Source organism: Thunnus maccoyii, chromosome 8 (assembly GCF_910596095.1).
Source record: "Thunnus maccoyii chromosome 8, fThuMac1.1, whole genome shotgun sequence".
NCBI classification, from domain to species: domain Eukaryota; kingdom Metazoa; phylum Chordata; class Actinopteri; order Scombriformes; family Scombridae; genus Thunnus; species Thunnus maccoyii.
The window spans coordinates 27,545,980-27,573,023 of NC_056540.1; the positions used below are offsets into that span (position 1 = coordinate 27,545,980).

Here is a 27,044-nt window from a genome sequence, read left to right on the forward strand (position 1 = left end):
TATGGCTTCTTCCGGGACAATAAAATAAAATAAAATAAAATAAGGCAAGGCAAATTTATTTATATAGCGCATTTGATACCCAGAAGCAACCCAAAGTACTTTACAGAGTACACAGGCAAAAGAACAAAACAAATGATAAAAACAATAAAAGCAAACAAGCAAAAGTACACAGAATAAAAACAATAAAACATACAAGCAAATAAATTTGACAAGATCAACTTGTAGGAGCAGGCTGAATTATAAAATTGAAATAAAATAAAAATATTTAAATATATAGTGAATAAATAAGTACATTAAAATAAAATAACGGAAGTTTTATGTTTCCAAAAAATGTAATTAGAATAATTATTTATTGTTATTATGTATTGCAATTATTTTAGAGACTTAAAAAGGTAAAATTATTAAGGAACAGAGAAAATAATGTTGTTGTTTTTTTCTTTCTTTCTTTTTTTGAAAAAACGACATTTGTGAATAAAAAACTAAATCTGTTAAACTTAAACGGTTGAATCCACCTCGTTGACTTCATTATCATGACGTTGTTTATCATGACGTTGTTTACTATGACGTTGCATAGAGTGACGCGGCTGCCAAAGTAAAGATGGCGGACTTATCGGGGACCGAGCTGTCAGAAGAGAAAGAAGCAGAAATTGAGCTCAAGAAAAGACAAAAACGACCGTGGGAGGATTTGCACAAGTCGGGCAAAATCAGTATAACCCCAGCACTGCCGGAAACGTTGGGATTTTACGATATAAGTGCTGTCAGGAGGGAGCAGCGGGAGCTGTCAGCAGGTAAACGTCGGGTCTCCCCTTAACTGACGTTCCTGAACGTTAGCTACAGCTAATAAACGTTAGGCAGTTAAACGGGTCAAATACTACGTATTCTTTGCGTTTTGTAACCGTGTAGCATTGTAACTGTCGTGACTTCATTAATAAGTTTAACGTTAGCAGTATTATCAAACATAAGTAAATTAGATATGGGTCATGAGCAGTTGTAAAAACGTTATTTTGAGTCGTTGTCAACGGTTGTTGTTTACAGTCAGTGCTAGCTCGATTAACTGCTAAATAATGAACTGTCGCTGGTGCTACTGCTCAATAAACCTGCCAGTAAAAAAAAACTCTGTGACTGACACAATATAGCCATTATTTTAAACTAGCTTTGGATCTTCTCCGCCACTATCTAGCTACTCTAGTAATGTCTAAAGTTTAGTTTGGCATGGCGACGGTAGTTAGCTGCTTAAAGTTCGTCAGTTCAGTGAGCAGTAAACGTAATCTACCATCGCACTCAAACATGTTGTTATCTTGGTATGTTACAGTGTCTAAACCACATTCTTCACTTCAGTGTGTCCAGAGATCACGCTACCTCGGTGTTGCACCAAATTCTGTGACCCATTAGATTCTGTGACCTGATAAAGTTAAAGGATAGGTTCACACTTTTTCAAGTCTGTCTTAAAATAACAGTCAAGTGCCCATATGAAAACCAAAAGCGGTTTTCCTCGCTGTAATTATTCCTCCTGTTGATACTGGCTGTTAAAATGCACTTTTAATGTAAGTGATCTACAGTGTGTCCACACAGTCATTTTGTGCAAAAATGCATTTAAAAGTTTATCTAAAGCTTATATGAGGCCTCAGCAGTCTGAGTTAGTCATATCAAGCGGATATCTGCTACATTTAGTCTTTTTAGTATCAAATTTTTTGTGTTCTTTGTGTTTCATTGGACAGTGTTTCCCTGTAGAGCTGCGGTGGAAGTATAGTAACAAAAAGAGGGACTTTGGCACTAAAAAGGCTGCAACATAGAAAAATATCTTCTAGATTTGACTCATTTTTATGGCTGAAGTGTCATATCAGCTTCAGATAAACTTTAAATACATTTTTGCACTGAAGGAGGACTGTGGATTTTGTCCCCCATCACTTACATTGTAAGTGCGTTATGAAGGGATCTTCTAATTGTCAGTATGAAAAGGAGGAATGATTATGACAAGAAAAACATGTTTCAATGTTCATTTGGGCACCTGACTGTTGTTTAAAGACAGACTTGAAAAATTGTGAACCTGTTCTTTGAGACGTATTGCTACTGCAATTGTTTTTATCACACTTTATCACCATAAATGGTGCTTCTATACTATTTAGATAGTATAGAGGTACCAGGTCACACATTTTAACAGTTGATATAGCATTAACTGTAGTGTAGGCCAGAAAAAATTAGTCTGCAACTACTATTTTTGACAATTGATCACTTGTTTCAGTCACTTTTAAGCTAAAATCCCAAACATGCCCTGGTTCCAGCCTCTCCAATGTATAAATTTGAAGTGTTTCTTTGTCTTATCTGATGGTAAACTGAATATCTTTGGGTTGTGGACTGGTTGGGACAAAAGAAGACATTTTAGGTTGCATATTGGCCTTTTGGAAACAGTGATAGACACTTTTCACCGTTTGAAAATAATTGACATATTTAATGATAATGAGAATAATCGTTAGTTGCAGCCCAAGTAGACACTTTGAGCTTTTTCATGTAGTTAAATTTTCTAGCATCAAAGAAACTGACGGGCCACAATTTTCAGCACACTGAAATCACAACTATCAAAATCTGCGACCTTATCTCAGTACTGTGGAGGCACCATGTTTAGTAACAGCTATCAAAGTAAAGTATGTAAATAAGTAAAAGAAACATTTACTGTGGTAATGTAGCTAAAAGTCCTAATTGGGTCAGAGAACAGGAGTGTGTGTTACCCATAAGCATACTTTACTGGCCCCACACACACTCCTGTAGATCCTCATCTGACCCTGTACATTGTGCATTTATTAAGTTATGGGTACATCTGATGCTAAATAAATATAGAACAATACAAATACTAAAAACACTGTAGCTGAGATAAGGTGAACATTTGCACAATATCATTGAAAACATACATTATTAGACTCTTGAGCCTTAGTTTATGTGACTGTTAACTCTTTTTGAAATGCGGGCGTGCTTGTGGATGCTAAATTTACTTGAACCCTCTATTAAAACCCAAAGTGGTTCAGCTCTCTGTGTGACCTTAACAACAAAACTGTTGCAAGTTGAGCAACATTATACTGATAGGTCATGAGATGTGTAATGCACAGCAAACTCATCTTTGTCTGAGGTTTATGAGGTGTGACATGTTTGACAGGTACTCACAGGATGAAGTCAAGTGGAACAAATTCCAAGACAGTATGGAGGCATTTAGGGTATCGACAGCCTGAGACAGTTAACAGATCCAGCAACTTGGCTACAACTTGTATTTGTTCCGCTGTTTTCCTTTTAGTTATGTATCCCGAGTTTGTTTATTAACCTTCATTTTCATTTAAAGAGTTTCTAAGTTTAACCCATATCATAATCCAATCAGTGTTTCATTTTGAATTACCCTTAAATATGTGACATGGCTTTCTTGATTCAAAGGTGCACTGTGTTACAGGGCAACAGTAAGTGTCTTATGATATCAGTTATACAGCAGTTATGGCTTAGGAGTAGGGAAGAAAGTCCATGGACATATCACACAGAGCTTCATGAAGCATGTCCAGCTTTACCAAAGATGTGTTCATGTTGCACTGAATCAAACTGTGAGTTAAGAATATTTTCAGTCCTCCAGTTTCAACCATTCAGAGAAGTTTCCTCCTCTTTCACTTTGCAGTGTGACTCCCCAAAGGTTGGCGCTCTCATTGTGTTGATAGCCATTGTTGTAATTGTTGCAGACAATGGCATTGTGGAAACACTGTTGCTCTAATGTTGTTCCAGATCCGTCGTTGACACGCTTCATTTGCACGGAGCTCACCAGAGGCTACTTCCTGGAGCACAATGAGGCAAAGTACACCGAGCGCAGAGAGAGAGTTTACACATGTATGCGTATTCCCAAGGAGCTTGAGAAGGTATCGTATAACACGAGCCCCTAACGCTGCTGCCCCTTTTAACTTCAGCTATCTCCCTCTGGTCGTTCTGTCATTCACATCTCAGCACACACAAGGCACAAAACAGCCCATTGTTGTTATAAATTAACTTATATATATATATATATATATATATATATATATATATATATATATATGATTAAGTATGCAGTTTTGAAACATCACTTTAGATTCTGTTAAACTCTATCTCCGTCATTATTTTTTCACATTATATTGACTTGATGATTCATTATTTTGAAAATTATGTAAAGATGAATTAATAATGAAGTAATCATTAGTTGCAGTCCCAACTCCACCCACACACATACACACATTTTTTAATACTTATAATATATGTTTGTAAAGCAACAGTGTGTAAAATAGCATTTCTTTTGCCATGTGCTGGACTGATTCAGTATATTTTTGTTGTTCTTCTCATAAGCCACCAGGTGGCAGCTTTGGAGCTCATCTGGAGTGCATCAAACTGTATGATGTCTCTTTCCAGGAATCAATGTTTTACAGTACCTCTTGTTAACTAGCATATCTTTATTATATCAACCACCTTGTTTTCCCTCTAACCTGTTTAAAATGCAAGCCTTAATTACTAGGGTGCATCAAAAAGTAGGCTTTTTCTATATTTACATATTTATAGATTTGATTTATTGATCGAGACAGTGTGCAGTTTTAAACATTAAAGATGCATTGCACCGGAGTTAGCTCGAAGCTAATCTGCATCCGTAGTCCCCCACAATCAAAACATACAACAGCACAACAACAAACAATACAAAACATACAAAAAAACAACACACATAACACACCATACAAAATACAAAGCTACAAACAGCACATCACATACACCCACAATGTCAATTAGAAATGAATAATGTAAACCTGTCAAATTAAAAGCAAGACTACCTGCGCTAATGAGAAGACCATAGATGAAGTTTAGACTCAGTGGTCACACAGCTGTTTGGGATTCAGATCTTAATTTGTGGTTTCCAGAGTTGCATAAACTCCATTTCTCAGCATAAATGGATCCTATCAAGTGAGCCCAGGTTAATGCAGCTCCTACTGGCTTAGTTTTTCCTCCTCCACTTGGGGGCAAGAGAGGAATGTGTGTAAACATAAGAGAACTCAGTGGCTTGACTATGTTAAGCAGCCTAACCAACTTCATGGATATCTAACAAGGCCCCCAAAAAAAGTCACAGTGAATCTACCAATGAGAAACAAACCCTCCCACCAGCTTCTACCAATACTTACAGCAGCGCCGTCATATTTTCACAGTTAGAAGTAGGTGTCAGAAGCAATCGGATGTCTTAAATATACTGCTCTTAAAACAGTCCTAAAATGACAAGGAAATGGCTTTTCAAATATGGGAAACTGTGAAGGTATGTGCCTGCTGCGCAACTGGTTTAGGCCTAGACCTTTTCTTGGTAGTTAATAGCTTTCGCCTGGCTTTTCTTCAGACGCAAAGGAGACGAAAGATAAGTGAAGTACTCAAAAAATGTTAGAGGACAGTTTTTCAGCTAGAAGTCTTTAGTTAGATTTGAGGAGCCTACAGGGTTTCTCTCCAGCCGATGGTCTGACTTTATTTTATTTTAATGTACAGTGCTTGTTAAACAAGATCAGTTTTGATGAGTGAAAGTTGTACATCATTTACCTACAATATTTTACTCTGTGGTGTCGGAAAAATACTTGTTTATCTTTAAAGATTACAGATTTTTAAGTGTGTGTGTCTGCAATCTCTGTTGTTTCTCTCGGATGTGATGCCCTAAAACCTGAACATTGTTTACACTGACAATTGTTGTTTGACTCTGAGGTGTTGGTGTGTAACTTTACAGCTGATGATATTTGGCTTCTTCTTGTGTGTGGACGCCTTCCTGTACGTCTTCACTCTGCTGCCCCTCAGGGTGCTGCTGGCCCTGCTCCGCCTCCTCACCCTGCCATGCTGTGGCTTCAGGTCAGAGCCTACACACACACATATTCTCTACTACTCCCACACACACACACACAAACATAAATTATACCTGCATAAAATCCTGTAACCGATGAACACTCAGACTTAAAGGATATACCTACACACAGCAGCGCATAATCTGCAGGTATGAGTACGCGTTTGTACAGATGTGTGGGCTGCACAGGTACAGCTAACAACAACAACAGAAACAGCTTATATTAGTGCAAAGATGACTCTAACTTGTTGTTTTTTGTCGATATTCAAAGAGCTGTTGTAATTTCTGCTGTGTCAGTTTGCTGTATGTATGTCTAACTGTAAAACATTAACATCAGTTAAACTGGAATTATTATTTCCCAATTTTAAGGTCACAATAATTTATCATGATTATACCTCAATTTTGGGAACAAAATAGTTTCATTCAATTTGCACATTTTAAAAAGGACACTGCCTTCCGCTCACACTATACTGATAAATATAGCTGTGTAGATAACTGACTGCAGCGTGTCAAAATCATGACCGCCATCATCATGTATGATTAAATGTGCAGCCCTACTGGTACATATAAGTAAAGATAAAATGTAGCTACATATGTGCATCATATGGATGAAGGTAAATTAGGTACTCACACAAATGCATTCATACATATAGCCTAACCCTACTTTAAAACCTATGTTCAGATTGTTCTGGTTTGGTACGTTAGCATGATTTGTCTAAAAGAAATGTGTCTTCTTTTTTTATGTAGTTGAACAGACTGAATATTGAAACACTATTATTGAGCTGAACCTGCATGAAAAGGCCTTGCAAAGAATGTTTGTATTTACTCCTATCCAACACATGTAACCATTATTTACTACTTTTAACAGAAAATGTCCATTATAATGGCATGATTTGTTTGTATAGTTTCTATACACAGTTGTTGTAAATAAGAAATTTTTTCATCTACCACATAGATCAAAACTAGACCTTTTTACGCATTCTGTGAAAGATCTGGTACTTCTCGTATATCAGCTACTGTATTAAGGTTTTGCTTATTAGTCGTCTACTTCTTACTAGATTATGTTGCTCTCTTGTTATGTACATAAAAACATACATTACATCAGGTGTTTAAATGTTCCTATACAGGTCTGAAAACTGTTTAAATTCATTTGGTTATACAGTGATAAACTTGTTTTCACTCTGAACACATATTGACCAGAACTCCACGAATCATTTTGAAATTGAATAGCAGTGCAGTATGCATACAGCTTCAGGGCATAAACACCTGAACTCACCAATTGGCACCCCCCCTGTCCTCATACCCGCCTCACCGTCTGTCTGATTCTGCCCTTGCCTTCCTCCCCCTGCAGGGCACGCACATGCCCCTACTGCAGAAGAAGCAGGTACGCTCCCACGAGCCCATCGAGGCTGCATTAATGTTATCATTGTCCTGAACTGGCCTCCACACTCATTCACCAGTTTCTCTTCATCTCCATCGTGTCTGTTAATATGTACGGCTTGGCACCGCACGTCATGTTCCATTCTCAAAAGCCAGAGCAGCCATGTTGGTTCCTCTTAAGTCTGGAATTTGTTTTTTTTTTTTTTGTAGATGTCGTTGTTGTTGTTGTTTTTTTTTTCAAGCCCATCCAGAGAAGGTTTGCTGAGCATGCATGCTCATTCTCATTCTCATCCCCATGTTGCTTGTCAGTGACACAGCTGCACACACTCAAACTGGAGGGCTGCCTAATAACACCAGTCTGTTTGGTCACTGAGCAGCTCTTCTGGAGCAGTTTGGGGCTCAGTTGCCTTGATTTAAAGGTTTCTCTCAGCAGTAGTGTGAAAGAGGGAAAAACTCTGGTTATTCACCTTGCCTGTACAGATATCCCCAGCTGCTCCACAGAAGCAAAACGGCTATTTTCTGCTTCTATAACAAGGTTTTTATATCAGAAAGCTTTCTCTGGCTTAATGCATACTGTCAGGGTAATACAGTATGAATGGCACATAGAGATGGCTACTTGGAATGCAGCACAATAGCTGACTGCACCCAAACATAATATTCATGTGTTATAGAGATAATGCTTGTAGAACGGAGATAGTGAGCACTGCTGCTTTGTGCCGACTACATTCCCGGCTGGCTGCAGTAGCTTCGCATCCAGAGAGCAGTGTGTGTTTCACATGCTGGGGGAGAAGATACTGTGAGACGAGGTTGCTCTGAGTTTGCACCTTAACCACCTGAATACCAAAGCAGATATTTAACATGTTGGGAGGGGGGGGGGGGTTTGTAGAGAAGTGTAGTAGTGTGGGTTAGAGCTGAAGCAATGAATCCATTATTGATGAGCTGACAGATCATCGAATGATCATTTCAGTTATTTATTCAGCAAACATGTCAAACTTCTCAATTTTATATCATTGTAAATTAAACACATTTTTTACTAAATGAATAATCAAATAATTGAAAAAATTGTAGGTTATCTTACATGTCTGATTGAACTGTTTTTACACTATTACCTTAGTATTAATTCAGCAGCAGTCCCTCACTCATTTATCTTCTGTTACACTTCCTTTGACCTTTATTTATTTATCTACTGTTAGTTATTGTTGTACATTCATTAGTGAACAAAAACATTTAAATTAAGTGAAAAATATGAAGTAGATTACATGAATGACTTGACCACTGGATGGAGCCATAGCATCAGGAAACCAAAGGAACCAGGGACAGCTTCATGATATTGGATTGTGGCCCATTTTATCTGCATCTTCTCTTTTGTGATCAGTATAGATACGGTATAAGAAAACAATAAGGGTTAATGACATTAACCTAGCATCACCTCATCATCGTAATCACAGGAAATAAACGGTATCCTCGATAAACCGTACATCCAAAGTAAACTCCGACCATTCTTTTCTTCCATTCATACGAAGGCAATCACTGTCTTTTATGCTTCGGACAAAAAAGGCCCAGATGTTCATTTCACCCTGTTCTCTTCACAGCTCTGTGCTCAGCTGCACACAGATTCAGCAGACAGAGAGACACTTGATTAAGCTAATTTACACGTCTTCTCCAACACAGGCCTTTTTTTTTTTCTCTCTCAGCTTGGACTCGGCTCCTGAAATACTTCAGATATCAGATAACCAACCCCTCTCTTCTGAAACATGATCTCTTTTCCTTTCTTGTGTTTTTTTTTTAAAGTGTAAGGTAAGGGGCAGCCCTGTTGTTGTGATGCAAGATTAATCAACAGTCGCTTAAGTTAATTAAGGTAATAGTGTCTGTTAGAGTAGTTCATTGTTGTTCTGCTGTGTCTTGTGAACTAGTGAGTCGGTCCAGGATTAGTCTGTGTGGTTTATAGTGATTTTAGTGGAAAATCTGACAGCAGTATCTGTAGAATAGTGTTTAACTTGTAACAAAGTCGTGGTAACATGTCTTAACAATCACATCCATCTTCAGAACATAACCTTTTCCCTTATGAAAATCCAAATATTAGTGAATATTGAATTTGTTAACGAAGCAGCCTGTGCGATGAGTAGATGAAACATATTTTAATGCCGGAGTTAGAAGTGGTTGCAGACACGTAGACCAGTCACACAGCTGACATGGAAAATATGGTGGAATTAAGCTCTCTGGCTCTGCCCGGTTATCCCTGTCACAGTAAATACTAAATAACCGGTCCTATGGATTTGTCAGCCCTCCTCTTAACATGCTCCCAAGCTGCCACTGCCAACCACTGCCATTAATTATGAAGCTTCATACGTTTTGAAACACTAAGTTATTGCCCACAGACAAGACATGCTTTGCTGTTCCTGCATTATGTGACAGCTTAGCCACTGTGTTTTCCTCCATCTATTCAACTCCATTTGAAACATTTCTGTCCAAAATGCTGTTCCCATTTTTGTGACAAAGGTGAAATATTTACAAGAAAAGATGTTGGTGCACTGTGGCATGTTTGGTGGATAAGAATTGAATCATATAAGAGCATAAAGAAACATAGAGCCAAAACAGAAACATATTAGATTACTTTTAGTATAAAGCAGATACTAACTTCAATATTCATATTGTGTTCTTGTGTTATCAGTGCTTGTTTGCCCTTTCCCTTGTGTGGAATATCCAATTTTGAACAGAAATGAACTGTTTATCCCTGTATGTGTTCCTCTTCTGTTTCCTTGCATGAGATGAATAGCAGAGATCTTTCAGAGCCTTCATGAGCAGCATTAGTCAGTGACACTCGTCATCTGGTTTTGTAATGAATCTGTAGACAGCTCCTTCCTCACTCGGCTTCTTTCACTGTGTGTCAGTCGAGCTCAGTATCAGTGAAGTCTGTAAAACAGTGTATGTGTCAGTGCTTTAAATGCTTGTATGCATTCCAATTCATACATAGCTCACTAAAAATGTTTTGTCTGTCAGCATACACATACATCATATCTGTGTAAACAGATATAACTGTTCACTGACACAATACAATGACAGATTATGTGCATGCGGATACACAGGATACACTGCACTGTGTATCTCAGCATGCAAGTTTGCATTCAAATATGCAAGAATGCACTGAAAAGTTGTATAAATGTGTCTAAATAACCATATACAGATGCTATAAGTTAATGTTTTTGTGTGTGTGTTTGGTTAGTGGGTCCCGGCTGCTGCAGCCAGCGCAGGTGTGTGACATGCTGAAGGGCTTGATCCTGGTGCTGTGCTTCTCCATGATGCATTATGTAGATTACTCCATGATGTACCACCTGATCAGAGGACAGTCTGTCATCAAACTCTACATCATCTACAACATGTTGGAGGTACATCATATTTTATACAATCTAACATCTGCATTCAGTGGAAACTGTATTTTTTTTTAGCACAGGTGGCCTCAGCAGGATTTAAACCTAAAAGTGTTAGCGCCATCTGCTGCAGCATCATATACACAGATCATACCTATTGATGCATTTCAATCACTATTTTATTATGTATCCAATATATAGTATAATGGTGTTTAATAGCTGTGCACATTGATGCTCAGGCTGCACTACTGTATATACAGTATATTGGCCAGTATTAGCTTATTGCAGATATATTTGTATGGGCATATATGTTGGCTTAGAGGTTAAAGGAAATTGCAGGATAGAAATGCCAAAGATATGTCTGAGATGATTTAGAAACCATGTTGCTAGGTAGTCGGTGTACTATGCCAGGACTTTTTTTTTTTTTTAAAGCCTTGGAAATAGACAACATTTGTAGGAAATTCTTGATGTTAAAAATATTGAGGTGCTGTACATGTCATGCTGCACCGACTTCCATTTGTTAGTTTGTGATATTTGTTGTGTAAGAGTAATTAATGTAACTGACGGGTGATAAAATGAACAATACATCTGTTTGAATCACATACTAACTTTTTAAGTTATGATGTCACCTGTCCTTCCTCTGTAAGGTGGCAGATCGCCTCTTCTCCTCCTTCGGTCAAGACATCCTGGATGCTCTCTACTGGACAGCTACAGAACCCAAAGAACGGAAAAGAGACAGTATAGGAGTCATCCCTCACTTCCTCATGGCCGTTTTTTATGTTTGTATCCTTCTCATTCAAATCCACAGCAGCAATATGGCTGTTTTAAGACTCAACAGGCAAGATTTGTCATTTGTGAAGTGAGCTGATTATATTATATGATATTTTGTGATTGACATTTGATGTCTCTTTCTTCTGCGTCTAAGTTTCCAGTGGTGTAGTCTGATGTAATGCTCATAACTATTGTGAGCTCTGTGTGACCATTGGAGAAGATGAATAAAGCCTCTGAGTTCAGCATTACAGTCACTAGAATTCATTTTGTTTTTGATTTTCTCCTGACTAGACAGACTAGAAAAAAAAAGGCAAAAACTGATTATTTTTATTTCCTTTGAAGTTTTTGTGCTTTGAACTTAAACTAGTTGAGTTCAGTGCATGCCATGTGTATTTTTAGTTTTCTTTAACCATTCAGTCATACGTGCCAGGTTTGATGTAGAAGTTTTGGTAACTATCTGGGAAGGTTTAAATCCTTTCACTTAATAATCTAAGCATTTAGCTGATGTTGTTAATGGCAGAACAGAGGATCTTTTTTTAAGGATATTTCAGAAAAACAAATGACTTCTGATGGCTGACAGCTGAACTGCTTTCAGGCATTGTACTTTGGGTTTTGATTAGAAGGTAGTTTGTCTAACCAATAAGCTGCATTGCATTGTTTTCCTGAGTGAACGTCCATCAGTCCTCCATGCCATCCTCATCATGGTCCAAGCCTCCACCCTCAATGTCGCCTTCAACTCACACAACAAGTCCTTGCTCACCATCATGATGTCCAACAACGTTAGTACACACACACACACACACAAACCTACTACTACCACTACTACCACTACTACACAGGTGTACACAATAATCTGCGCACAAACAGGAAAGCCTGATGAGATTGTTTAAGCAGCTACACACACACACACACACAAACAAAATATATGCATATGTGCCCACAAACTACATTTTAATTGAATCATCTGTATGCAGATGTATCCCAGGAAGATGGAACTTGACATGTCAGTGATGAAATGTTGCTGCTGTAGCTGCAACATGTTAGTTTCTCTTTTTATTTTCAGGATAATATTTACTGCTAAATGCATTTCTTTCTTTGTTTTTTTTCTGTTTTCTCAAACACAGTTTGTGGAGATAAAAGGAAGTGTGTTCAAGAAATTTGAGAAGAACAACTTATTCCAAATGTCCAACAGTGGTAAGATATTCATTGTCTCATCTGAAATCACTGATTTTATATATTATTATTAGTATTGATTGAAAAGGGCACTGGTACCAAAAACATATTTAAAATTGAAAAACATCAGTACAGGTTTTCCATATCTGGTAACACTTCATTTCGTGTTGTTTCACTGTTTATTTGATGATGTCAGTCTGCTCAGAATTCACACTTACAAAATTAAAAACCTGTAAAAATATTCACAGAGAATGAGTGTCTCACAGTCTTTACCAGAAAATGAGGCGCCACAATCTATAATTATATTTGCTTCATGTTGTTTCTTCTTGTTGCTTAAGTGTAACAACATGGAACATTTTGCATCTAAAGAACATGTTGCACAAATAAGTATTTTTTGTACTTTCTGATCCTGTTAGAAAATATGTTAGCGATTCTTTGACGGAAAGGCAAAAGTCTAAAGTATAACAGACCTGTTGAAATACTTTGTTGTACATTAGTAATAAATGTGAAATCTAATAACACTCAGAACAATTCTTGCTGCCCAACAAATGTTTGAAAGCAACACTTTCTCTTATGGAAAAGCTACTTTTTTAGCTAATCACATAGGCAAAACATAAGTGTCTTTTGTCAATTTCTGTAGGATAGATGTATGACGAAAATGATTTGATTCCTGGTAAAATGTTTAGCATACAAAGGGTTAGTCACTCTTCCTCAAATAGAAAGCTTTTATGAATCCATCCATGTTGCTTTGATAGGAAGAATACAAATGCAGTTATAGATTAAATGCCTTGTGCATTTCGCCCTTTAATCCCCCAAGGCAGCAGGTTTTTATCTCAGTCACTCTTATTGTATTCTAATGACCTCAGAAGACAATAAGCCATTATCAGCTGCCATTTTCCTCTCACAACTTGGAAGATTGCCTGTTTATGGAGCCGGGCTTGGTCCTAACTAGCATGGCATTATCAGAACAGATGATTGCATTCTACAACATCTACAGCTGAGTCTTCAATTTGCATGAGATGGATGTTTATAGCATCCATTACTTTGGCAAGACTAAAAGCCACTGTAGCTATTATGTGCTGCTAAAATAAATGCACAATTACTCTTCACTTACTTCACTGCACATTTATGCATAATAAAGTTGATGGATCTGACTCCTTTAAAACTTTCTTTCATACTTTCACACACATATACAGCACAAGGTCATCAAATGTGGGTGAATGAAACTTTCTGCAGTTGTGCCTTAAGTGAAGATGCTTTATTAGTAGCATTTTTTAGCCATGTTGTTCAGGGCGGAGATATTATAATTGCAAATGTTATTATTTTATCCTGGCAGATATCAAGGAACGGTTCACCAGCTACGTTCTCCTGCTCATCGTTTGTCTCAGGAATATGGAGCAGTTCTCATGGAACCCAGGTAATTATCTGTTTTCCCTAAAACTGCCGTTTAATAGACTCTTTATATTATAATGAGAAGCATACTGTCTCAGGTTTGTTCACCAGACTTTTAAAAATGAAAATACTTCCATCCTAGCTCAGTGCTAGTCATGCTAAAGATTCAGTTTTGAGCAGCTCCTTCCCTGATGATTTTGTTGACCCATTGCAACACCATGGGGATCTTTCCACTACCGACAGAACAGTGTGAAGGTTGAGAGCTGGGCATTTCTGTATCACAGCTCTCTGAAAACAGTCAGCTCCTCCTGCTACTCTCCAAGCCAGACTCACCATAGATGACAGACATGGCCTGTCAACAGCAATCATAACTCTGATGCACTAATACTATCAGAACCACAGCCTTCTATTGCTAAAGAGGTATACAAATCACAACTCCCCGGTAATTCACTTATCCTGCATGCTGCATTAGTGGTGACTGCACTTCTTTGTTTACAATATACAGTAGAAGCAAATCACCGTCTCTCAGCTAATTACCTACTAAACACTTCTCATGTCATCCATTTTAACTGTTGTTAAAATGAGAAGTGTGAAATTAGAGCCAAAGCTGCTTTGTGCATTAAATATTGGAAATGTATGCAAGTATACCAACCTTAAGAAAAAAAAATACCATTAAATTAGGCTTTTCTTCTTTTAAAGGGGCCCTTTTGTGCTTTTCCTTATTTTCAGTCATAAATATAATATTACAATATCAGATGTTCATATTAAATGTGGCCAAAGTGTCAGATAATGAGGTAAACGTATGTAGAAGTAAACCCTGTGAGCAAAAAGGACCGGCTTCAGACTGCTCTGAACGCTCGGTTCCCAATGGTTTTTTCTATTTTCAGCCTGATGTTGGCTCGTGATGGATTTCTTTGTATGGTCATCTGCTCCACGCACAGCGGGCGAGTTCTGTGCTCCACTCCGCTAACATTATAGTGTTTTTCCATTGTTTTGGGGGTATTCACGCAGAGCCATGACTCGAGTCGAGCTGGCATGCTGTGAGTGTTTTTCTGTCACACAGCACAGCAAAGTAAAATAAATAGTTTACCTGTTGGAGTTGTGCTGGTCATCTGCAGCTCTTCATCACACATTATCATCAGTGTGGCTGTTCTTCCTCCCTGTATTATTTCTAACTGATCTGCTGAACAAAGAGCTCCAAATATCTCCATATCTTGTGTTGACTGGGTTTTAGCGCCGCTAACGAATCTCTGCTAATTCTTCATAATAAAGTCTCCTGTTATTTAGTCATTTCAAATTTTTTAATATGAAGCAGTAAAGCAGGAAGTGTTGGGTTTTCATCAGCAGTAACTTAACACGACTCTGATACGGCTGCCCCTCGGCAGGCTTCCGGAAAGGAGCTAAGACTGCCTGTTAGCGACAGAGGCTCAACTGAGGGGCTACCTAAAGGGCCAGTATGAGATAAATAAGAGTTTTTTTTAATTGTGAATCATGCAAAGCTACTCTAGTGGAGTCCCAGAATAAAAATGTATAGACAGCAGGAAATGAGCACAGTAGGTCCCCATTAAATTCTGCTATTAAGCTTTGGCCCATATAGTTTTTTGTGCACATGATGTGGCGCTGGTCATTTTTCATAAGAGATGTATGCACATAGCAGTTGCCAAACTTGTACAATGCAGCTAAAAAAAAAAAAAAATGACTGCATTTTATTGTGTAAGTAATTAAACTACTTAAAATCTTAAAACTAAAAATTACTGCTGTTTGCAGAACCTGAGACATGAGTGTCATGAGGTTGAATCCTGACTTTGATCTTTGCGAGGGGAAGTAGCACAGTAAGAACAACTGAGGTTCCATTGAGCAAGATATTTGCTCAATGTGTTGACTAGTCGATTTAAATTGTTAACAAATAAATTATTAAACAATTTTTATAAATCAATTATGAAGTTGCTGTTCTAGCTTCTTAAATGTTAAAATCATTATGAATTGAAGGTTTTAAAATGTTGGTCAGACAAAACAAGCAATTTGAAGATATTCCTTTGAGCTATGGGAAATTATGATGGGCATTTTTCACTATTTTCTGACATTGCCCTGACATTTCATAGGCTGTAATCACTCAAATGAAAATATAATCAGATTAACAGATAAATTGATATTGAAAATGAATTGTTAATTGTACATTAGTTGTAACAGGTGGGGTTACAGCTACAGCCCCACAATCGAGGAAACCTGCCCAGCTTAAATTAAGTTGAAAACATTTTTATGTGTAACATGTAAACTTTCTTGTGTTATTTCTTCCCTCAGACCACCTTTGGGTGTTGTTCCCTGATGTCTTTATGGTCCTCACCTCTGAAGTTGCTGTCGACATCATTAAGCATGCTTTCATCACCAAGTTCAACGACATCACTGCAGATGTAAGAACTAAACCTGATCATTACTTCTATAACAGCCTCATTCACCAACTAAGGACTTGTCCAACACAATACATGTGTAATGTAACACTGTACTGTATGTGATCCATTGCCTATCTTAAATGAGACTTATTTGCTTCCAAACTACATTCTTCCGCTCATCTCTTTCCCAGGTGTACAGTGAATACAGAGCCAGTTTGGCTTTTGATCTTGTCAGCAGTCGACAGAAGAACGTAAGCAACCGTTTCTTTTTTTCACACCACTGTCATTATACTTATATAAAGAGCATGGAGCCTACGCAGCTAATCAATGCAGTTTTGTTGAGTGCTGTAACCTGTGCTCGTCTGTCACTGTGTAGGCTTGTACAGACTACAGTGACTCAGTGGCTCGGAGGATGGGCTTCATCCCTCTGCCTTTGGCTGTTCTGGTAAGAGAGGCTGCAGTCTGTTGCTGCTCAGGCACTAAATACCAGTAAAGAGTTTAGTCTTCATTGTCACATAAACATTAGTCAGAACTTCCTCCAAACTTTACTTAAAAGCTGAACATGTATGTGAAACTATATTCTTCTTTTTTTATGTTTTAACAGCTTATCCGAGTGGTCATGAGTTCGGTAAAGGTGCAAGGAGCACTGTCATACACGTGTGTGTTCCTTTTTTATCTTGGGTAAGTCTATTAAAATCATAATGTTTGCTTTAGTGTTATTACATGATTTTATTGAAGATTGTCCTTCCCAGCATCCATTAAATGAGCTTTTAAGCCACATCTTACTGCACTTGTACTGAACAGGATATTTTTATTTTACATATGCTGTATATATGTTAATCTGACTGTGAAAATGTAGCTCGGGAGGAGATTTAAAAGCTGAAACTGAAGTTGTCCATGCAGAATAATCTAGTAATAAATATTTTGCCGTTCCCTCCATCTCCTTGTTGAACTACAGGCTCGTATCATTGAAATACAGATCTCATTATAGAAGTCTGTGTGTCTATATTTTTGATTCTGAACACAGTATTCATTTAGTGGTAGATCAGTGAGTGTTTACGTTTGATTTCTTTGTTTATAGTGTGTCAAATATGCACAGATACTCTCACACAAACACAGACACTCATATACAGACATGCTCGCACAGCCGCGGTCTCTTGAACGCACACTAACACATGCAGGCGCTGTCATAAACACACATTCACAGACATACACAGTTACATAAGCATTAACACTGTACCCTCACGTTCTCCCTGTGCTGAGCTGCTGATATCCGCGCTCACTCTCATTTGCCGTATCCCATCGGGCTTGTACCATTGAAGAGTTTCCCTCAGGGTGAAGAATACAATGTTGTCATCTCTAGTGCCATCTTTGGCCTTCCCTACCCCCTTATTTAAAAATAGCTCTGGCTTGAACAGACCGCTGCGCTTTGGCAAAGATTCAGCCGCGCTGTCACGCTCTCAGTCCGAAACACCCTGTCACAGCGAGCAGTGGTCCACAGACCCAAATGTGTCTGTCTCTCTCTGATCACAGTGTCAAGCCCAGGCCTAATAGCTAAACCCAGAAACACAGAAGGATCATACACATCAGCATCCTGGTGTCAGTGGTGGGATGTGAACAGTGGTGAATGAAACCAGATGGTAGAAGAGATTCATTATAGCTGCGGCCCAGCTCAAGACGGCACTGAGTTAACTCTGCTACATCTCGGTGCTGAATAACAGCAAGAAAGACTGTTCAGTTATGACTATAATGGTAATCGTCATTATTTTGCAATTTATTTTGATCACAATTTACCAAACTCTACGGTATTTTTAACTTAGTGCCGAGTCCATCAACCAAATGAGCAAAAAAGGTGCCAAAAGCAATGACGTGTGAAATGTTTTAACACTGTCAGCAAGCCAGTATTTTGTGATTGATTGCACATATTTAAAAGAAAATCAACACATAGACTCAGATAAATGTATAGCTTTACAGTAGAACTGCTAATGCTTTGTCATGTTTTTATTGTTTTGTTTCATAAGACTCTAAGCAGCTTGAACCTGAAGAAAGGGAGAGTTTTTTTTTTTATTCTTCCAGTTAGAAATGCACCTCTCTAACTGCAGTGTTCTCTCTCCGTAGGCTGGTTACACTGAAGGTGTTGAACAGTATTGTGCTGCTGGGAAAGTCGTGTGTTTACGTCAAGAGGGCCAACATGGAGGACAAACTGTTTGAGAGGCCCTCGACAGCCCCATCCTCGTCTGCCAAGAGCCCCAGCAAAGCTGACCAGGCCACGTGTCCAGCACCTTCAGGTAAAGCACTCACAACTGAACACCAGCTCTACTGCAGTACCTCTTGCATTTCACCTTCATTTTTACACAAAGATCGAGTTACTATCAATTTTAGCCAAACAATACGATAATGTACTCTGAGATAATGGTGACTGGTGAAAACATTCTCACTATCAGTCCTGTGTTACAGCTAGTGTGAGAGGGAATTTGGAAATAATATAAAAGTTCAAAGCATTTAAAACTTCATTTAAAGATCTTCTGCGTTTTAAACAGTAGTTCACATCATGATCCTATTTATCCTGTTTTGGTCAGAGCATTTACTGAAAAATGTGTTCATCACTGTAAAAGGGACAAAATACTATTGGGTCAGGTTTATTTATAAAAAGGAGCATGCAGTTTGACCCAGTTTTAAGGGGGGATGTTCCCAGTCACTCTACATAATTATTAAAAAATCTCAGCTTGATCACACTTTGTCCCTCTCACTAATTACACTGTGTGGAATTATCAGTGTTCCTACAGTGAAAGTTTACATTTCCAGGCCTGTATATAACTACATTTTGGATTTGCCATGGCACTGTTGATAAATTATGATTTTCTCAATGTCTAGTTTCCTTTTATAAGATTAAAAACTCAGTCATTTCCTGATTAAATGAGTCCATTTACATGTCTACTGTACCTGCTAAAACAAGACAGCTATTTTGAATAAATACATTTGAACCAATATCACCAAATTAGTGCTAATACATTAGATACTGAAGTTTTATTGAGCACTCTTATCCTCAGGTTGTAGTAACCCTCGTTAAGGTAATCATGCAGATGACAGAGAATCAAATGCAATTATTTTCAATTAGACACAAGCTTGTTTTGAAAGGTTCTAAATTGTATGTTATAAATAGCTATATACTGTTTTTGGAGATATGAAAAGTGTCCCTGTGGTTCTCTGGAATGGAAATCTTGTAAATGAGACATCCTGGGATTTAGTCTTGCTTTTAATAATGCTCCATGTTGCCCTCCACCTCTGACTCACTCACTGATCTTTTGTGTCTCTCTGCACTTTGAGACACTGTAAATAAAACAAGTGTCTTACAATAATCTTTTCAAACACACATGCAGAACGCTCATTAGTTTGTGTTGCATTAACGGAAAATAAAGCACTTATGTTTTATATCTTCAACTAGGGTCAATAGTGCTGATTTACATGTTTTCACCTCCTGTGTTTATCTATTTCCTGCACCGTAGTTTCCAAAGCAACACGGGGCTTACCAGCTCACCCTGCCTGAGAGAAGAATCATGTTTATATTAACATTTTAAGGCATTTAGCTGACACTTTAATTTACATTTTAGGCATTTAGCTGATACCTGTACCCAGACAGATTTGTCAGCAGGTAGGAGCTCAGTGTCCGGCTTTAGGCAGCTGATGGACACATCCAGTGTCTGGTGATGCACAAATCAAACCTGTGACCTTTTGGTTGTAGAGAAGTCTAAATATCAGGCCATAGCTTCATCCCAAACACCTGAAACAAATGTATGTTCCCCAAATCATCATCATCATCATTTTGGATGCTGTTTTATATTCTAAGTGGCAACTTAGCAAAGCAAACGTTTATGTTATGGTTTACCTGCAGTAATGCTCATTCTTTGTATTATGGTTTAAGTACAGTATAATGTCATGCAGTCTTGTTTATAGGGCTGCAACTAGTTATTAATAATTAATAGCTAGTTATTATCATTATGGTGAAAACACACCCTGGTTACAGCTTCTCAACTGTGAGTATTTGCTGCTTTTTTTGTCTCGTGTGATAGTAAACTTAATATCTTTAGGTTTTTGGTCAGACAAAGCAAGCAATTTATAGATTTCACCTTGGGCTTCACAAAATAGTGATCTGCCTTTTTCACCATATACAGACATTTTATAGACTAAACTATGTAGTGATAAAATTATCAGAGTATATATATACATATATGTGTCACATTAGACTGATATCCACAGTAAAAAAACCAAATTATTCCCACATTCATATATTTACATATGAATTCCTTCATTAAGATTCATGTAAATATTTTGACAAATTGTTCAACACGCCCTGCACCTACAGTAAGACACACACACATACACACACACACAATCAGACACAGATTCGGAGGTGGCAGTATCTTCCTGTCATCCGCAGCCAAATCCCCGCAGATCTTTTCTCCCGTGTGTGCCACGGACCCGCCTGCTGAGCTGAGCCAGGAGCTTTAAAATGACAAAGATCCTGATGGTGCATCATGTCATATCAAACATCAAAGTACTTGTGTTTCAAATGAATCTGCTTCCTCAAAAAGCAGCAGCAGCAGCAGCAGCAGCAGCCACAAGGCTTAAAGCAGCACACTCCAACATATAGAGTATAATATTAACCACTTCCAGGTTGTGGGAAATTTAATGGGAGTCTTTCCTTCTGCTTCCCACATATTCAGCTGCTGGGATTTGAACCAGCGACCTCATGCTAACTACTTTAGCCTATGCCTCAAGTTTTACCTGCTGCTCCAGCGGATTCACTGCACAATTATGCTCTTCTGTATGTCTTTGTCTTTACAATGATCCGGATTCACATAACTCTGCATACGCCATCTGTCTATACTGCATGTTTCTGTCTGGAGGGCAGAAATGAGTAATGAGTGGTTTCACATCAGCCATTTGCTGAAGCGAAAGCCACATGGAGAAGCGAATGAGAAATCATGTTGTTGGTTCAGTCAGGTGGAACAGTGAAGTAAAACTATGTTTGGTCAGATCCAACGCGTAGACAGCCACGTCTCAGCCAAATCAGAACAAGAATATATAACTGTGAATCTCAAACAGTGACCATCTCCAAAGAAAAAATATTGTGTATTCTGATGCCAGCTTTAATAGGGTCTGAGGCAATTTTTTTAAAAATCAAAAAGTCAAAATAAACCTGCTACAAGGAATGAAATAAGGCTTGTGGGGATGGATTTATATACTGACCATCCACCAGGCCTTATTATGAATTCCTCACTGACTCAACACTGAATTATTCAGACAGAACCGAAGGTAATACCTGACATTTTCTAATATTCTGCTGGCCTGCGTTGATGCTCACTACTCCTATGGCCTCCATCATATTTTAAATTCTTTCTAGTGCCTTACTCAAACACACATATACAGTATATATATATATACACAGTATATGCACAGTGGACTGCGGTAGTTCTGTACTGTAAAGTGTCACTTCTGCTCTGTCTACAGTAAGAATTGGAGGTTTGTTGTAGCCAGATAGCCCGGGGCTGGGCGGTGGTCTCTGTGGGCAGCCTTGTTAATATCCAATGCTGCTTTGCTCAAGTCTCTGTGATATGATGAATTATTCTGTTTGGTTGATTTTCTTAATATAACTACACTCAGTGCTCTCAAAAGTTTAAAAGCCTGCACAGTGTTTTCTCTTAACATAATGCAATGGATTGTGATAATATTTAACCGAGACCGCATCGCTCATGTCAGCTTCCGTTCTCCGGCTACGTTTCATTCTTCTCCCTCCATGCTGCTTAAAACTGAGCCGTCAGGTGGTTGCAGGTTTCCTGACTTGTGGACCAGACAGGTTGAATCACATCGCGTCACTCAAGCCGGAACAACTTTACACCTTCTGTTACAGGCTGAAGATTGTCGCTCGCAGTCAGCACATCACCCTCTTTTATACCGCATCGTCTCTCTTCCTGTTCTAAATGATCTATTTTATTTGTTTTTCTAACATCTTTGTATGTTAGATGGTGATTCTAGAGTTATTCTTAGTTTGAAAAACAGATAAAACAGTTTTAAAAACAGCTACAATAGGCAGTGATAGAATAACTCAAGTACGGAAACTGAAAATGAAACATATAAAAGAAGGATGACGACTGTGCAGAGGGTGATTGTTCATCTTCTTGTTTTCCAATTGTTTTAGCAAGAAGTTACATCCAGTTTGCTGAAATGATATGTGGATTCATTGAGTAAATGATAGACATAACATTACAGTTTTTATTATCAATTAATCGTTTGCTGGTTCCAGATTCGCAAATTTGAGGCTTTGCTGCTCGGAGTTTTTTATCATCGTAAACTGAATATCTTTGAACTTGAACTGTTTGAAGACGTCATCTCGGGCTCGCATAAAATGTGGTGGTCATTTTTTTTGCTATTTTATAGACGAAACAATCAATCCAAACTGACTAATAATCATAAGTTGCAGCTCTAATCATTAATTGTGTTTTCTTACTTTTTATATTTTGACCGTTATGCACAAAGGCAGGTATGTGAAAAGCTACCACCCAATAAACCTGTTTCTGATTCAGATTCTATTTGAGTTTAATACTGCATTGCAACCCTGGAGAAGTCTAAAGGCTAAACTGTCACTTCCCAGAGCAAAGTTTTGAATTGAGGCATCACTTTGTTTCATATGAAAGTGCAAACAGAAGTGGAAGCGTTTATGGTGAAGGGAAAGAAGAAAGTATTTATGATTTCCACAGTCCAGCTGATTGTGGTGATGGTAACACAGAAGTAGTACCACGTTAGTACTACAGTTTCGTGTACAGTGTTATAAGTTTCTTTAGAGAACATCAGTTACATGTGTTAAGTAATGTTATTTTACTCTTAGAACTCTGAAAGAAAGCCGAACAACCAAAACACTCATCAATTTGTCATCTTGTCTGTCTGTCAGAGAGTTAAATTTAGGTTCACTCTTCTTTACAGGTGAATCAAAGGTGGAGCAGATTCCTGTCCCACCTTGCAGCACACCATCCTCTTCCTCTTCTTCCTCGGTGACCACCCAGCCGACTCCCAGGACTGACTTGTTTCCTCCCCCGCCCACCGAAGCCCCGCCCGCTGCACCAGCTAGCCATCCTCCAACCCCACTACCTGAAGCTGAGCAACCCGCACCCTCAATCCCCAAAGAGGAGGAGGGGGAGGCACAAGGAGCCTCTGAACTGAAGCACAGGACTCCCAAAAAGGACCTGCTGGAGATCGACCGTTTCACAATCTGTGGTAACCGCATCGACTGACCGGCGGGATGTAGCGATCAACCACTCAGGAAAGACGGAGAGCAAACGGCGCCTCAGCCTGGCTCTCCTGGCCAACAGCAGCAGAAAGCTGAGTATTTATTAAAGTCAGTGGCAATACAGTAAGTTATTGTGAACGTGGACACACAGTGTCAGACGATCCTGCTGTTGTTGATGCCTAAAGTCGACGAGTTTCATAAAGAAAACTTCAGCTGGCTTATTAACAGCGGGAGAAAGAGAATGTGACTGAGGCAGCCCAGTCGTCAGGATGAACTGGCGTGTGTGTGTGTTTGTGTGTTTGTGTGTGTGTGTGTGAGAAAGTGTTAGGATGGTTCAGTATTTAGAGTGAATATGCAGGTGTGAGGGTGTGTGAGATTGCGTACGTGTGAGCGTGAGAGCACACAAGCACTTCCTGTCTGAGCAGCACTGGGACCAGAAGTCAGAAGTTTCTCAGTTCGCTCAGCAGCCAGAAAACAGACAAACTTCCAGATTCTATTAAAAGTAACAGCAGAATCATTTTTCACTGTATCAAATGTTTACTTTTTCCTCAAGAAAACTTTATTTCAAAAAGTTTTTTTTTTTTTTATATTGGGTGTCATCCAACATATCAACCCAATACGATACTGAGGTTACAACAATTCAGCTTAGAAATGTAGATCTGAAATCTGTGTGAAGGCTTCTAAGAAGTTCCTTTAAACACGGGACTTTACACCAGTGGTTCCCAACCTGAAGGTCATGACGCTCACTAAAATAGTAATAATGTAAGATAAGTCTGGTGGGTCACGATGATTAACAAAACTTTTTTTGCCCTTTTTTTGGTGAATTAACTAGATAATCTTACCTTATCGGGTCTCTGAAACAGAAAAACAGAAATATAATCACTTTTTGGTTGAACAGGGTTGACAGACATACAACTGGTGATGAAGGGTTTTTAAATAAGGGGTCACGAGCCGAAAAGGTTGGGAAACACTGCAATAAGCAGTCACACACTGTTAGTATTAGAGTCTATGCATTGCTGCTTGCTCCATTACCTGGTGAATACAGAGTATATACCTCAGTGAGACTAGTCTGAAAATTGAAGTGATGCATCTTTTTAATTTCCAGCATAGTTTTGATAGCGTTGTGAAGTCGACTGAGAACAGCGACTTTTAAATTAGAGCCTTAAGTAGAGCCTTTCGTTTACACAGCCAACAGATAAAGCCATTTGCAGTCCACACTGCGCCCGCAGCGACTGAAGGACCTTTCATTACAGAACCAGTCAGCGTACGACATTAACAGAAGCTGCCGGTCAAATGCTGGTAAATTCTGACTGCTGACACTAAATCTGCTGCTTCTACCGGCTGATTACGCAGCCAGACATCTTTCAGAGGTCCGCTTTAAAAAACAGAAAAGAAAATTTGCTTTTAGGTTGAAAGATGCTACAAAATGCAGATAAACATTGGAGATAAAGTTCATTTCTTTCTTGTCTAGGATGCATTGTTTTCCATTATATCTATATCTCCTTTTTAGGCAGAGAAAAACATTCATTATTAGAAATCCATCATTTAAAATGATAGTGGAAAAGGGTCATCACTTTGACTAATATGACGCAGCATCCTTCAACAAGTAACCAACGTCTGTCGCTTTGTTAAAGAAATAGTATTTCATGTTTCATTACTTCTGATCTTGTGAATGTTTGCACTGATGGACCGTATTGTGTTAAATTTTGCTACACGACAGGTCACGTTTCTCATTCGACTCTCAAGTAATGTCATCTAAGTGTGGACGTCTTAGGATGATAGAAGCAATATTTCCACAACAAATTGCCTTTTTTTTTTTTTTTTTGCATGTGAATTTTAAGACTTATTTTGTTGACTGACTTGTGAAGTTGTTTGTTATGATTTAGCCTTTTCTTTTATTGCAAAAAAAAATCTATAAATACAGTATCTACCCTACAATATAACGCCTTCACCATTAAGCTTTCATTTGTGACTCATGTATGTAATGGAGTCTAAGTAAAGTATAATATAATATTCCTGAAATTATATCAGTTTTAGAATTTGATTTCAGGCTATGAAGTTCCAGCAGCCGTGCCAAATATTTCAGTTGTGTCTGAGCTCTTCAGTCACTTTTGTTAATCTGACCTAAATTTGTTGAAATCGATCAATAATGGTACATCACGTAGCGCTTTGCATTTATTAGAATAGTCGCAGCACTTTGAAGAATTCTAAAGATAGATACATGACATGACTGATACTGAATGTAATTATTAAAGTTGTTAATTATCAACAGTCTCAAAACAAATGATTTTAAAATCTACCTTCTAGTGCACTCGTCTAATCACTTACTTTATTTGGGACTTTAAAAGGTACTTTTCTGCCCTGTTAAATGCACTCTATAACATATGACATCATAATATATTTAAAGTTGCTTTGGTAAAAGCTGTCATAATGTCATATTTTACATTAAGCAGTAGGAAAATGTACATAGTGTAAAACATATCAGCATTTATTTGATTCAGTTTTGGAAAAAAAAAAGGCTCTTTTTAATGTTCATTACCATTGTAATAATTAAGATAGTTCTATTTTTGGAGCTGCCAAGTTGTGATATGATAATATTTTTTTGCGCATGAAACTTGACTCGTGGTTTTGTGAAACGCCTCGTCTCTACTGGCCTGAGCTCAGTGTCACTGTGGTCCATCTGGCTCACAGAGCGTCTCCACTGTCAGCTGGCTGAGCCTTTCGCTGGTTCCAGTCTGCAGCGGAGATCAAGCTGTTCCTGACTGAACCACAGCTGGACCCGACCGGGCTCGACTCAGCTAATGGAGACGAGGCAGAAGTGTTCTTATGCGAGCTGCGATGGTCTGGTACACTGCCTGCTTTGTCTCATCAGTTTGGTTCCTTATTTAATTCCTACCTTGATATCCTATGCCCCCTTTTGGATTAATAAAAGTTGGTTTCTCAAGTGTGTCGCTTTAATGTAACAATCTGAGAAATAATAATTATCTAGGATTGTTTTTTTTAACATTGCGTTTTTGAAGATATGTCAAAAATTTGTGTTCTTTCATTGCAGTCTCTTCTCTCTGTGTAGGAGTTGAACTTATTTTGGAAATTATCCAATTATTTTGGATAAATATTGAGCCTCAGACTTCATGCTGTTCGTGTGTACTTTCTAAATTTGGGTCATGATGAGATAAATTTCCTTCAGATCTGACTGAAGCTTCACAGTATCAGTAAGTTTCATTTGCTCCTCAGAATCCAGGTTTCCTTTGAAGTGTTCTTCAAATGTCTAAACTGCCTGGAAAAAGAGGAATTGCATTTGGTCATTTCCATTATTTAAGGTCTCATCAAAACAGGGAATTTATGAAACTACTGCATGGAAAATTACAAAATGCTGTTAAATCCAAGTGCACAAAAATTTAGTTAATATCCATAACTTGGTTTACTCAGAC

General features: G+C 38.3%; 1 protein-coding gene across 2 annotated transcripts; it reads left to right on the forward strand.

The window, feature by feature from the left end:
- The first annotated feature begins 552 nt into the window (after positions 1 to 552).
- On the forward strand, positions 553 to 26,557 carry tapt1a (transmembrane anterior posterior transformation 1a). Of its 2 annotated transcripts, none has more exons than XM_042419240.1 (14): positions 553 to 788; positions 3,754 to 3,884; positions 5,744 to 5,862; positions 10,458 to 10,620; positions 11,250 to 11,385; positions 12,055 to 12,152; positions 12,498 to 12,567; positions 13,883 to 13,963; positions 16,240 to 16,349; positions 16,520 to 16,579; positions 16,705 to 16,773; positions 16,933 to 17,009; positions 18,447 to 18,616; positions 23,310 to 26,557. In XM_042419240.1, exons 1-14 carry the CDS (start codon positions 599 to 601, stop codon positions 23,615 to 23,617), a joined length of 1,782 nt encoding a protein of 593 aa, XP_042275174.1. In that variant the 5' UTR covers positions 553 to 598; the 3' UTR covers positions 23,618 to 26,557. The 2 variants fall into 2 exon arrangements, with proteins under 2 accessions (XP_042275174.1, XP_042275175.1); XM_042419241.1 differs by lacking the exon at positions 553 to 788 and adding an exon at positions 3,079 to 3,664.
- Positions 26,558 to 27,044: the final 487 nt, after the last annotated feature.

Coding starts and splice junctions, on each gene's coding strand:
- tapt1a (XM_042419240.1), top strand. CDS start 599: ATGGCGGACTTATCGGGGACCGAGCTGTCAGAAGAGAAAGAAGCAGAA. Junction 5,863..10,457: donor CTGCCATGCTGTGGCTTCAG/GTCAGAGCCTAC, acceptor GTGTTTGGTTAG/TGGGTCCCGGCTGCTGCAGC. Junction 12,153..12,497: donor CCATCATGATGTCCAACAAC/GTTAGTACACAC, acceptor TCTCAAACACAG/TTTGTGGAGATAAAAGGAAG.